General features: G+C 56.4%; 2 protein-coding genes across 2 annotated transcripts; one reads left to right on the top strand and one right to left on the bottom strand.

The window, feature by feature from the left end:
- Nucleotides 1-1,082: 1,082 nt before the first annotated feature.
- On the bottom strand, nucleotides 1,083-6,169 carry VOLCADRAFT_79128 (uncharacterized protein; the record flags this gene model as incomplete). The annotated part of the gene is made up of 12 exons (XM_002946368.1): nucleotides 1,083-1,194; nucleotides 1,468-1,764; nucleotides 1,982-2,200; nucleotides 2,529-2,662; nucleotides 2,926-3,164; nucleotides 3,415-3,689; nucleotides 3,960-4,120; nucleotides 4,347-4,465; nucleotides 4,635-4,725; nucleotides 4,846-5,034; nucleotides 5,647-5,928; nucleotides 6,005-6,169. 12 exons carry the CDS (start codon nucleotides 6,167-6,169, stop codon nucleotides 1,083-1,085), a joined length of 2,283 nt encoding a protein of 760 aa, XP_002946414.1.
- Nucleotides 6,170-6,454: 285 nt separating this feature from the next.
- Nucleotides 6,455-11,562, top strand: cog8 (component of oligomeric golgi complex 8; the record flags this gene model as incomplete). The annotated part of the gene is made up of 8 exons (XM_002946536.1): nucleotides 6,455-6,883; nucleotides 7,958-8,048; nucleotides 8,545-8,705; nucleotides 8,850-9,167; nucleotides 9,426-9,578; nucleotides 9,902-10,139; nucleotides 10,302-10,497; nucleotides 10,769-11,562. The coding sequence occupies 8 exons, from the start codon at nucleotides 6,455-6,457 to the stop codon at nucleotides 10,998-11,000; spliced, it is 1,818 nt and encodes a 605-aa protein (XP_002946582.1). The 3' UTR covers nucleotides 11,001-11,562.
- Nucleotides 11,563-13,182: the final 1,620 nt, after the last annotated feature.

The raw sequence follows: 13,182 nt of genomic DNA, 5'->3' as shown, positions 1-13,182 counted from the left end.
CACGAAACGCGTAACAACTGCATGTAAAATAGGCTAACAAATGATGTTGAGATGCTGTGCAAATACCCCGGTGGCACGATCCGCAATGCCACCACAGCTGCCACTCTACTGGTCCTTCTTGCCTTCGTTGCGCAGGTCCGTGAACTCGGGCGCCCCGGGCGCACCTGTCCAGCAAGGATGTGGGCAGTCGGTATAACCGCAACAACCAGCTTCCCGGGTGGATGGTGGACAAGGGATGCGCGGCCCGAAAGGAAGCAACCGATATAACAAGGACGACGCGCCAAGCTGCAGTATGTAACCAGTCCAACATCTAAGTCCCATATCAATCGCAATGGCATGCTACATCGCAAGCAGCAGCATGCCTTATGAAAAGCGAGCTTTGGAGTGCCAGAAACAGTTGAGCTACATGGGGTTGTGTGCGCAAACCTAAGGAAATAGCCGGCATTGCCGTCCGCCGTGGGAATGGCCAGGGTCTCATCCACCCCACATCTTCCAGTCCCCTACCCACCTGCTAGGGGCCGTCTCGTCAGCCCAACCTCCTGCGCTTGCCGCTGCTGCCGCCCACCCGCCACCGCATACGCCGCCGCCCGCGCCTCCTCCTGCTCCTCCCCCACCCCAAACATGCCCATGACCACAGTCTGCGATTTCCGGACCACCTGTGGCCCGGTGCACACCACGGACGAAGGACTCGTACGCCGAGGTTGTAATCAATGCAGCAAGGAGGAACAGGAACCAAGGAAAAGAAACCGCAGTCCGTTGTTCGTCAATCATGCGCTGTCCGCTATGCACGCAGCTAATATACTCGACCTGAATCAGGGAATGGACAAGCCAGCCCCACCGTGTTTCTCCAACCCTACGGAGTGAACGAATCCTCGTGGTAACCATCCCGGCACAACCCCACGAATATCAGTCGTACAATCGCTGCATCGCATAATTGGAGTAACACCACAACAACAGGCACTGCCAAGCGAACCCCAGTGGATTTGCGTGTCCAGATGAGATACCAGGACACTGTAGCGCATTGAGCTCAAGCAACCCTGCTGCTTCTGCGAGTCTTCCTCCTCCGCCGCCGCCGCCGCTTATCATTGCGCACTTACCGACTTGCACGCGGGCAGGAATTTGCTCGACAGCCTCAGTGCACCAGGCAGCGGCCCCGCCGCCATCTCCCGCTCAACGTCCAGCTCCAAATACAAACTGCAGCAGTGCGAAGCAAAGGGGCGAGCCTTTGATAGGCTGCGACCTCAACCGCGCTGCACGTCCAGCAAAGTGTAGTAGCTGGCCGCTGAAACGGCCTCTCGAGATGCCGGTGAAGCGCTTAGGGGGTATTTGTAGTTGTTCAAGGTGCCGTGCTGTGTACCGGCTACTACACAACGGGCCACAGCATAGCTAGTTGAAGGTGGGCCTAGTGGGAAGCGACAATCCCACCTAACATTTCCATGTCTGCGCCCAACATGATCCCCAGCCCACCTGCGCAGGAACAGCAACGCCACGACCACCACGAGCAGGTACAGCGGATTGAACAGTATCGCCATGGCCTCATTCCAACCCAAAACCAGCATCGCCGCCAGAGCCCACAGCGGCGGCAGACGGTTGTTCGCAAGACGATTGGCCTGCTGGGTTGACAATGCCTGCTGCACGACCACATTGCTATACGACATGAACTCCCGCCATGTTGTACGGACGTCGTGTGGTTGTAGCAGCACGCGTGATGCATCTACGCCGGGCCAGGTGGCCGCGCTAAGCAAGTCCAGGCCAGAGTTGGACCTGGAGGCGGTGATGGTGGGCCCAGTGGTGGTGGTGCTACTGCTCCCACGTGCGCTTGCGGCAGCAGCGGTACCGTTGTCCGTGTTGGAGGTTGAGGCCGAGGTGCCCCGCGCGAGATGCAGCACAGCGGCGTCAATGGTCTCCCCTACAATCACCAAAAACAATTCAAGTTCTGACGACTTAAGCACATGTTTGCGCAACCCAACACGACCCAAACAGACGCAGCACGTCTTGGTTCCTGGTCTCAGTCCCCACAGCCCTCCGGTGCACCGCACCTTGTCCATTGGCCTGGTCATCAGGTGCGCGAATCACGGCCAGCTGTGAGAGCACGTTGGCGGCCGCCAGCCGGGCCCTCTGCGCAATGGCGGGGATGTCGTCACCCGCACCCCACATGCGAGGGGCCTTCTTGTCGTCCAAAGAGAACATGTCCGTGAACCTTCCACAATGGTTGGTATAGGGACATTCGAGCATGGGGGACACATACAGACTGGGCCAAAGGATAGAGAGAGAAGAGGGAAGAGGAAGGGCGAGACGTGCTATGTCACACGCTTGACGTTGCGCACATGGGATGCGCGACAACGACATCCCTTTAATTCAGTGCAGCTCAATGGACTTCTCTTAAGGGCTTTCGATATGCAACAGAAGCTAAACGACGCCCGCTCGCCAACGCAATAGTTGACACGCTGCTGGATATAAATACAGGAAGGGCAGGGCAAGAAACAATAGCGCAACTGCGCTCAACCTTCATTCACCCACCGCCGTACCTATCCTTCATCCTGCTTAGCCTCGTCAGTGCCGCCTCCCGCACATGGTTTTGCATGTTGTTGGAGGCCTTTTGCTGCAGCCGCTGGCTAAGACCCTCAGCCTCCTTCCTCTCCAGCTCGTAACCTGCGAGGGCCTGGCAGGTGGCAAGTGGCAGGTGGAGGGGGGAAGTGGAGATGTGCACGAGTACAGAACAGTGCGCAGAACGCCGTGCGTCGCGGAGGTATACAAGGCCTTTTTTGGGCACCAATGATCGGGTGCACCTCCCAGCTGAAATCCGAAGCGCCAGTGCCACGCTGCCCTGTTCAACACACACATGCGACGTTCCTCACCTGCGCACCCTTGGCGCGCCATACGGTTGGTGGAAGCCCTGCAGCAAGAACCCATCCACCCACTCACCTGCATGAGCTCCTTGTCCACCGTGGATGCTGCCTCTCCACACACCGCATACAGTCGGGGCCACACGCCCGGCTCGCACGTCTCCAGCAGCCCAATGACGGGCCCACTCAGCAGCGAGGCTAACTGCTGCTCGGCGCGTTCCGTAGCCAACAGGATCTGGCGGTTGCGGACCTCGGCAATGCGGCCGTCCAGGGCCTCCGCCAGCGCCGCACTTTCTTCTGCACCATCCCATGGAGTGCCTGGAAGCGCGGTACGCAGCCGGGTTAGGTCGCAGATATTCTTTCTGAGCCCTCTGGGAACGTGGCGCAATGTTACAAGCTAATGTGCATACGGAATGCAAGGCAGTGAAGTGTGACAGCGATGATGTTGAACACAGTGTCACCCTGCGGACCTTTGAACGACTTTCCTGTCCAACCCCCCCTCCCGTCCGCCATCATGGCAACCCCGGCCGGCTGCCGCGAGCCAAGCAAGACACCCCACGTAACTTACCTTCAATTTGCAGGTGTTGAACAAACGCCGTATCGAACGTCTGCACAGCCTCCGTGCGGCAGGCAGCCGCCGCTGCCATAAAGCTGCCGCGGCGGCCCCCACCCTCCACCACTGCCAGTTTCAAATCCTTGTCGAATGCCGCCAGCACTGCCGCTTGTTGGGCAGCGACCTGAGACTGATAGACCGGCTGTAGGGCAGCCAGCAGCCGCTGCTGCAGCTCCGCCAGCTTGGCCTCTCGCACGTGCGTATCGAAATAGCGAGCCTCAGCCTGGTACCTGGGGGTGGGAGCACACCCACGGGTCAATCCGTGAAAGGGCAGGTGCCCCGAGCTGAACAGCACCGAGCTGAAGGTCAACAATGCGCTGTCGATGGCGAAATGAAAGCATGTGTCGATGGCCGCTACACTTTCATTGATCCAGCTGCAGCAAATCATGGTTCTTCAACCTTTATGCTACTCCGTGACCCCTGACGTATCCCAATACCAAGGCTTTACATAACCGGGCATAACACCCATCCAGCAACCCGACCCTTGACACCCCGCTCACCCCACGACGCAGCTATCGATAAGGCTGTGCGCCCGACGTCCGAAGCCCTCCACGACACAGCAGCTGCTTGCCTCCTGGAGCATCGTCCATGCCTGGTCCTCCGCAAATGCCTTCAGCTGGTCCTCAAGAATCTCCTGGCACCGAATGTTCGCCACCATCACCTGAAAGATGGGCAGGCAAAAGAGGAAGTTTATGAATGCATTTGCAACCAAACTGCCTAGGCCTAGATGCCAGTACGCCATGGGTCCCAGAGGAGAACATGCAGGGGCTGCCGAGGAACCCCGGGAACATCTGGCAAGAGAAAGACTTGGTGCCTGCTATCAAGATGTGAGCAGAAGTTAGGATCTGCAACTATGCAACCATCGGCCTCCATCACGGGAGCCTTACCTTGTGGGCTGGCAGGTTGAGGTCTTTCTGTGCGCGAATCACATCCCAGATGTTGCGGATGCTCAGTGCAAATGCGTCCCCCGGCAGCTTCTCATCTCCCCGGATCAGCGATTCTTCGCCTGTCCAATTCAAGAATGGGATGCTTTAACATGCAGGCAGGGAAAAATAACGGGCCTGCGGCAGCTAGAACTCGTCTGCCATTTCGACGGCATTTACCCAGGACGCGCAGGAAAACGTTGCCCATGCGTCCATCAAACATCTCTAGCAGCTACTGCTGCTGCTGCTTACCGTCTGGCGAGAAGCGACGGCGCAGGTGCACAGCATCCGCCTGGAAGTCCTCATAGCGCTCCTCAAAGTGGGACAGAGCTGCATATTGGACCTGCACAGGAGGAAGAGTGGAAATGGCGAGAAAACAGCGACAGTGAAGGTACATAAATTCCAACTGATACAGTACCATAACACAACACAGCAAATGCACAAAGCTAGAGCGCCGGCTCACCTCAAAAAAGTCCGTGAGCTTCGAGCCTTCGTACTTTTGTGGCTTAGCAATTGCGTCCCACATACGGTCCAGATCCGCCTCCAGCACCTCCACTAACTTGGGCAGGGGCGTCCGGGTCTTGTCGCGTATAACGAACAGCAGCACGGAACGCTTGCGGTCCGGCTCTGGGGCGAAAAGCTTTAGGTTAACCTGCAGTGTGGTGGCCGAGGCAACGGCGGCAGCGACGGCGGTGAATGCCCAACGTGCTGATGAGCCACCGGTAAAACCTGACCCTCCTCATGGCCGAATGCAATTCAGGCGAGGATGCTTGGAAAGTGCCGTCTGAAGAAGAATGCAAGCTTGACGGAAAACGTAAGCAGTGCAGGTACAGGCGTGCGCCAGGGGCCCGGCGTATATGGACAAAAGTCTGATGCACAAATCCCAGCATCGAAGAAGCCACCCGGGACTACAGAGGGCTCGTGGCCGCCAGGTGTGGCATGAGGATGCCCCATCGAGGTGACGGTTGTCAATCAGACGCAATGAACTTGGACAATTCACCCGATGCACTGGGGGCAGAGCGGCGCACATACTCTCCAAGTTCGCCAGTCCTAAGCCATACGTTGTCCCCCGCTGCTCGAGTTTATCGAAGGTTGACATCTAAATATAGTTGATGTAACAGTCAATATTTTTTGTTCAATGCTAAGGAGGGATATACCCAGCCCACGTGTTCCCGCCCGCTGCCGGGTTAAGGAGGTATCGGGTTTTAGCCCTGGTCGTAACCGCACCGTATGTGAGCGCGAGGCTCGCCATGTTGTTTCCCACCTGGAATATGGTTTTCAGCAGTGGCTTGCCGGATCCATGCTCACGGCCGATATCGTGACACCAAATGTTGACGAGCAGCACATCGGCCACGGACAAAGCAAAAAGTGCACTCTGACGTTCGAAATTCGTATCATCCTCTCCGCGCTCCCTGCCGTCGCTGCCTTCTAGGTCCATTACCAACACCGTGGTCTCTGTCACCTTAGGGGATTTCGACATCCAAATCCCTTTTGTGGTTTGCCCACGTCCCGCCATAGCATCCATCATTGTAAAATTTGTTCCAAACTGCGTGCAGGGAGTCGAGCGTACTAGGACACCGGCAACTCGTAGATTAGCAGTTGTCACGCGCGCGAAAACGCACCACATAGTTTAAGAGCGTGCTCTTGCCCGAGCTTTGGGGTCCCATAATGGCGACCACTTGATAATTGGTCTTGCACGCAGCCAGATCATTGGCCTCGACAAACTGTTGAACGGACGCCTCCTCAAATTGGCCTTCGCCATTAATTACCTGAACAATGTCCGCCATTGTTTCTAGTGATCACTCGGTGTCAGTGATACAGACTCAGAGTGATTCGCACGTTTTAGCTTGATGAACTTGCTCGTCATACTGTCGTACGTTTGTATGTTCAGCTAACCGAAGCATCATGGCTTGTAGAGCGCTTACAGATCACAGGGTTACCCTGGCAATGAAGGTAACCGTAACTCCGTACCTCGGGTTAAGTTGAGAACTTTATGATCAACATAGATGGACAGTTCCCTTCTGCCGGTTAAGCCGAAATAATGCCTTAGAGCGGCATATCCAGCATTAATCATGTCAGACACAGCAGCACTCCGCCCACAGCCCCTGCATATGACGCAGGGGCAGGTGGTAACAGCCGTGAAGCCTGTAGGGCAGGTGCTGAAGCCACAAACATCAGGCGGGCACCAACAACGGCAGGGTGATGTCATGTACATGTCAGAGCTGCTGTCTTATAGCCTGGAGCGCTTACGCAAGGTGAAATCGCTAGAGCGCTTGCGCCATCAGGCGTCGCCTAGTCATACCGCTGTCCACGAAGGCTTTACCTCTTCAGTCCTAGTGCAGGAGCCGGAGGTTCTGAAAGCTGAAAAAGAGCAGTTGGAGCGGAACCTTCAGACTACAGCCGTGTCGCAGTACACAGCATTCCTGGACGCGGCCAACTGCCTAACCAGCGTCAGCAATGAGCTGTCGGCAGTTTGTGAGCACCTGGACTCGCTATTGCAGGTCAGCGCATGAAGGCTTTGGGAAATGGGGTGGTGATGGGGTCGTCACCTCCTCATACCTGCCCCTGAAGGCAGGAGGGAAAAGCGGACGGGCAGTCCTAAAGGATCTGTGTCCTTGCTTCCAGCCTAACCACTGTTTAGCATTGGGGGCTGCTGGACGAATGGTGTTCCGCACAGGTGTGCGCACCTCGGGTGTTGTGGAGGGGAACGGAGTACGGGCTGCCCGGCTTCCCCCATGTAGCTCAACCCCCATCCTCGGGTGTCGCGGCCACTGCGCTCTTCATCTTCACGCGGCAGCCGCAGGGTAGCACCAACAGCAGCAGCGACAAAGCTCCGCTGAAATGTGGTCACGATGGTGGTTCGAAATCCCTAGGGCATCCAGTCTTGCAGCCAGCTACCCCGAGTGGGGCTGTTACCTGCCTTTCCCCTCCACTTCGCACCGCATCAGCCATCGGTTCTGGCTCAAGGTGTAAGATGGAAAACCCTCATGTCTACAATAATGGATGCAGCGACAGCGACAACAGCGAGACCACAATACGAGCAGCAGCAGCAGCGGGAGCGTAGGGCGTCGCTGTGGAAGCCACACATGCCATTCCATACCCAGTTGTCTGGGGGGCCGTACCTCAGCACCTACCGGCCTCCACCGAGGCCCCTCTTCCAGGCCTGGGTCGTCGGGAACCGCAGATGCCGCTGGCGTCTCCGCACAAAAGTTCTTAAGGCCCGTAATGCTCCGGAATGCGTGGCAGCACGGCCAAGTCCCTTCCGCCAGGCGAAGCTCATGCCGCCCTATTGCAGGCATGCCATCAATAATGCGGCAGCAATATGGAAGGATCAAGTTATTGTGTTTCCTCTGTATCTCCTGTTCGTTCGGAAGCTTTTGGCCCCTTTTTTGCAGCTTCGATCGTAATGGTTGGCGTCTCCTCCCCTCACCCACTCATCCGCCCTTCTTGTGCAACTCACCTCCAGCTGTCTCCTAAGCCCGTACCTTACACCGACGTTCCACCAATTCACCGCACCCGTGTTCCCAACCCTTCTTCCGCCGCCTCGCTCTCCCCCCCTGCCGCCCCGCCACCAGGCTACACCGGAGCTCGCCACCGCCTGCGAGTCCTTTGCGTCCAACTCCGCGGCGGTACAGGAGCAGTTTGCACACAACAAGCAGCTCGCAAGTGCGTGGGTGCTGAGATGCCGGGGTTAGCCGGATCTGTGTGTCATAGCGGACGGGGATGCAACAAACATTAAACGGAGGAGGGACGGTCCGTGAGATAGAGGAATATCGTTTGGCTGCTGATGCACACTTGTGGCAAATTACTGCCACAGCTATCGGCTATGGTTCCTAGGTGCCGGAACGACCTGGTCTGCACTTAGGAGCAAGAGCGTCCAGGTGGATATGGAGGTGTGTGTGGAGGGGTCTAGGAAGGAGATAGCGGCCTCCAAGTACCGCCCTTCCAAGGGAAGGTGGTGCTTGGAAGCTGCTATCCCATCTCAGTCCCATGGTGCACCACATTGCCAGCTCCCCACCTGCCTGACCCTGCATTAGATCGCACGTCACACAGGTTCTGCTCCCTGTCCTACAACCCTGCCTCCACATTCCATTTCAGTCAGCATCAGCCCTCTCCAGCTCTTGGCCCCCGCCCCACAACCCCTCAAACTCCCGCCACCCAGTCAGCCAATCCACTATAATGGAGCTGTTGGAGGTGCCTCAACTGATGGACACATGTGTACGGAATGGGGTTTATGACGAGGCTTTGGACCTGCAGTCCTTTATCAGCCGGGTGGGGCTGCTGCACCCGGATGTGCCGGTCGTGAAACTGCTGCTGAGACAGGTAAGGGGACAGGGGACGGTGTCAGGAAGGTGGACGCAAGACGGGAGAAAACCGGGGTTGAGTTGAGTTGGATTGGCAGTTTTTTTGCGGCGGTTTTCTTCTTACATCCCCAGCTTCGGACCTTCCCCATTCTCCTCCCCGCAGGTTGCCGAGGTGGGCCGCAGCATGCTTCAGCAGCTACTGGGCCGTCTGCGCACCAACATCCAATTGCCCGAATGCCTGCGGGTCATGGGCTACCTGCGCCGCATTGGGGCCTTCTCCGAAGCGGAGCTGCGGCTGCAGTTCCTGCAGTGCCGAGACGAATGGATCTCCAGCCTGCTGTCGGATCTGGACGACAGCGACTCGTACGAGTACGTCAAGCACCTTACGGACGTACACCGCTTGCACCTATTCGACGCCGTGATGCAATATCGGGCCATCTTCTTTGACACGGCGCCAACAGCCTCGGCGGGTGCGGGCGTGGTGAGTGCAAGAAGCTGGGGAAAGGAGATGAAAGGGGGTCTGTTGGGCCCGTCCAAAGCGTAAAAAGCGCGTCAACGCCGAAGCCCAGACGCTCCAGCAGGCCCCTCCCGCGACCCTGCTGACGTTTGGCCCAGTTCTGCTCCCGCTGCATCTGCAACCCAATGAATTCCTCCTCTAGCTGTTCGCTCTCTCTTCGCCCACAGCATGTATCCGTGTGTTTGCCGTTCCCGTGCCGCCCTTCCCCACGAGCCCCTTCAGGACCCCTCCGCAGCTCCTGCCAATCTACGCGAGACGGCCATGCTGTATTCGTGGGTGCAGCACCGCGTGAACCTCTATCTGGAGCAGCTGAGGAAGCACCTGCCCGCCATTACGGAGGGGGGCAACCTGGCGTCGGTCATCGAGCACTGCATGGTAAGGGAAATCTGCTAGTGCAATAGGGATGATGGGGCACGGCAAGTGAGGGGAAGAGGGCACCGGGAGGGAGTGAAATGTGCGTGTATGTGCTATGTGTGCGTGTTTTTATGTACGCCTCCTGTGGCATGGTAACAAGACTGAGGAAGTTGCTCGAAGGTGTAACTGAAGGTGTAACTCCCTACCTCACGCACTTCACCCACCCACCCTTCCTTACGTCGCTTTCTGCAAGTACCATGTGGTTGCTCTTTCCTGCGCATTACACTTCTAAATAATTGCCTGGCCCTGTTCCCACTTCCTCATCTCGCCGCGCCATCCCGCAGTACTGCGGGTCGTCGCTCAGTCGTGTGGGTCTGGATTTCCAGGCGTTGCTGTTGCCGCTGTTCGAGGCCTGCGGGCTGCAGCTGTTCGCCACACACCTATCCAGTGCTGTGGATGGGTTCAACCTGCGACTTGAGTCGCACAAGTGGGTGGCCATGCCGACCCCGGTGCTGGGCCGAGGCAGGACCGACAGGCAACACCAGCACCAGGCCACTGCAGCGACGGCCGCTGGAGAGGCTGGTGAGGCAATGTGTGCGTATTCACGGGGTCTTCGGAGGTTGCTAACCTGCTTTATAACGGAGAAATGTTCATGATTTGCCTGCTCGAGCGACGCCATCGTGATTTGTTACCACCTTGATTGCCGCTGCAGCAATGCTGTGCACGTTGCCACGCCGTGTGCAGGTGAGGGGGCAGTCGGTGAGGGCGAGGCCGGCGCTGCTGCGACGGCGAGTGCTGGAACGGCGGCAGAAGACGAGTCCGGTCCCCCGTACGTCATCATGGAGCATCTGCCGCTGGCGGTGTACGTCAATGGCGTGCTCACGGCGCTGAATGAGCTTCGGCACTGCGCCCTTCTGTCCATCAGCAAACCCTTGGCAGGGTGGGTTGGTGCTGGGGCTGTGGCTTGGGGCTCAGGGGTGTACGTCTGCCGCTTGGTTCCCCTGCGTCCTCAACCTAGTCGATTGAATTTCGTTCGGGGTGCTCAGCTGCTGCAGGGTCCCCGCAGGCCCTTTCTGTGTCCGTCGGCAGCGAGTACTGAACTGGCTGCAAGGCTTGGGTGTTGCAGATTTCCCTATTGACACAAGCACTGGCGTGAACTCACACATGCACCGGGCATAATCCCTTTCGCACACATGCACCGGGATCCACAGGCTGCTACAGACGGCACTGGAACACGCAGCTGGCAGCCTGGTGCACTATCGCCACACGCACGCGCTCAACGCCAGCGAGCTGCCCCTCTTTAAAGCTGCAACTCGCTGCATGTTGGACGTGGTGCTTCCCTTTCTGGTGGTCGCCTTCTCAAGGGTCTTCCCCGCAGCTAATGCCAAGGTGGACAGTACCGCAAGCGCCGGTCTGCTGCGACAACTGCTCGCAGAGATGTGAGCAGCACTGCCGTAATTAGCCTAACAACTCCTAGTCCGCCCTCGTCCTGCCATCGATTACGAGCTGCAATTCTGTTGCCAGTGTTTTTTGGTGGTGCCCTATGAATGAGCGAGGTGGCTTTGGGTGAATGGGTTTCGAGCACCTACTTGGGTGCTGCTATCGCGGCACAGAGCTGCGTGTGGACTATGGATCTTGCTCCTCTGTCGGGAATCGAGCAGGTCCCAGGTGTTTCTGTTGGCGGTCTGGATCATAATGGCCGCCAACCTGATGCTGTTGTGTCCTGGGGTTCCTAACGAGTAACGGTAGGCATGGTCAGGGGCACCGCCAGCGGAGTGGGCTCGGGCTGAGTCGCCACAGTCATATAATGTCGTCAACAGTCGTGCTGGTCATCCGGGTTGTCGGCCCTATAGCAACAGCGTGAAAATTAGGCCTGCTGGGCCTGCATGCCTCCTTAAAGTTGGAGGCATGTTGGCTCTAGGAATTTACCAGCAGCCTTTAAGACGTCTTCTAACTATGTCGCGGATACAACATCCGTGAGTTTTGCAAGGATGAGCTTTTGCCCACATAGTTGTGGGCCACTAGCCTCGCATTCTCGACCTAGCGCTTGCAGTCTCTATAGCGTGACAGGGGGCATTGACGAAAGATTACATTCTGTACATTACGAGATGCTTCCATTTAGCTTCAAACCCGTTCTCATGCGTTGGAGTGTAGGGTTATCGGTACTGCAAACGCTTGCCTGGGTGCACTGAGCTGCATTCTCTGTAATTGAGAAAGCATTACATAGGCCTGGATAGACCACAACTTAAAGATCTGCACATACGCTGTTTCACCCCTTGTAAGTACATGGCTAGTCACCCTGCCTGCACATGCAAAGCAGTGTCGCGCCACGAGACTCGATTTCTCCGCCCCAGCGCATACAATCTCTTACACAACGTATGCGTACTGTTTTCCAATAGGCCATTGGCATTGACATTGACCAATCAGTATGCGGCGCATGCATGTTGGAGCCGACTCCATTTCATGAAGCATCCAGAGGCCAGTGGAGAGCGAACAATGAATACAATTGTCATATCGGAGCAGTATTCTGCCAACGTAGAGCCGCAGGCAGGCAGTTCGAAAGGCACACCGGTAGCACGGGTAGGGGCTTCACTGCAGCACAGGAGGAGCTACACGTAAGCTACACTTAATATGCAATAGGCTATTGTGCCATATGGTAATGCGCCTCTGGCGTCTTCCCAAAGAGATGTTACGTGTAATTCTGTACGAAGCCAAGACCGTTTCCATGTGTTGGGAAGGGTTTCATTGACGGTGTCTACAAGGAGGGCATTTAAAACAAGCTTCTTGCTGTTCAAGAAACACAGACGAAGGAATGACATACGGCTACTTTGCTTGCAACGCGCACATTTGCGAATGTAGTAATGTACGTCACTAAGGTCAACCACTTTGACCAAGCAGGGATTACTTCAAAATCCGTGTCACTGCTCGGGGACGCATGCCGCTAAAAGGTCAAATGGACGCCCCTGCTTCACGCCTCTCCACGTGCCCTGGCCATACAACGCCGCACGTGGAAAGATAAAGCATATTAGTGTCCTTCCAAATTTACAGAAAAGCAACAGCATACTTCTCGAATAATTCTTGGACCACAGGTCCTGTAAGCCAACGTAGTTGCCAAAGTAGTGCAGCCGCGGATTTGGATAGACCAGCGGGGCGCAGATCGCAGATGAACCCGAACGCTTACATTGTTCTTTGTAGTGGGCAAATCATAGACAGAAGCTGCAATACACGTTTAGCATCAGCGGCCTTTATTCGTCTTCAGTACGTCTCAACCGCTAAGATATGCAACTCCACAGGCTGATACAGGTTCACGAATAAAAAATAATTGTTTACAATATTTGTTTAAATGTATGCGTTGCTACGGTCTGACAAGCACGGATCCTTTCGTGACGCCGGTAGTGTTGTACCAATCGTTTGAGAGTGTTAGCAGCATGAAAGTCCGTCGAAACACCAGCACTCACTGTTGTGCCAATTCCTTATCTCGTCACTGAGAGCTCTTGCCTTAGTTGTCCCACGACCGACTATTTCAAGCATTTATGCTCCTTGAAACCATTCTTCTGTATAGCAAAACATTTATTGCAAATGAGACAAACCCTGTATGCCTGCACGCAGTCAAGATGGCTGAGCA

This window comes from Volvox carteri (assembly GCF_000143455.1).
Source record: "Volvox carteri f. nagariensis unplaced genomic scaffold VOLCAscaffold_3, whole genome shotgun sequence".
Taxonomy (NCBI): Eukaryota; Viridiplantae; Chlorophyta; class Chlorophyceae; order Chlamydomonadales; family Volvocaceae; genus Volvox; species Volvox carteri.
Note: the sequence above shows the minus strand (reverse complement) of the source record. Positions and strands in the feature narration are given on the sequence as shown.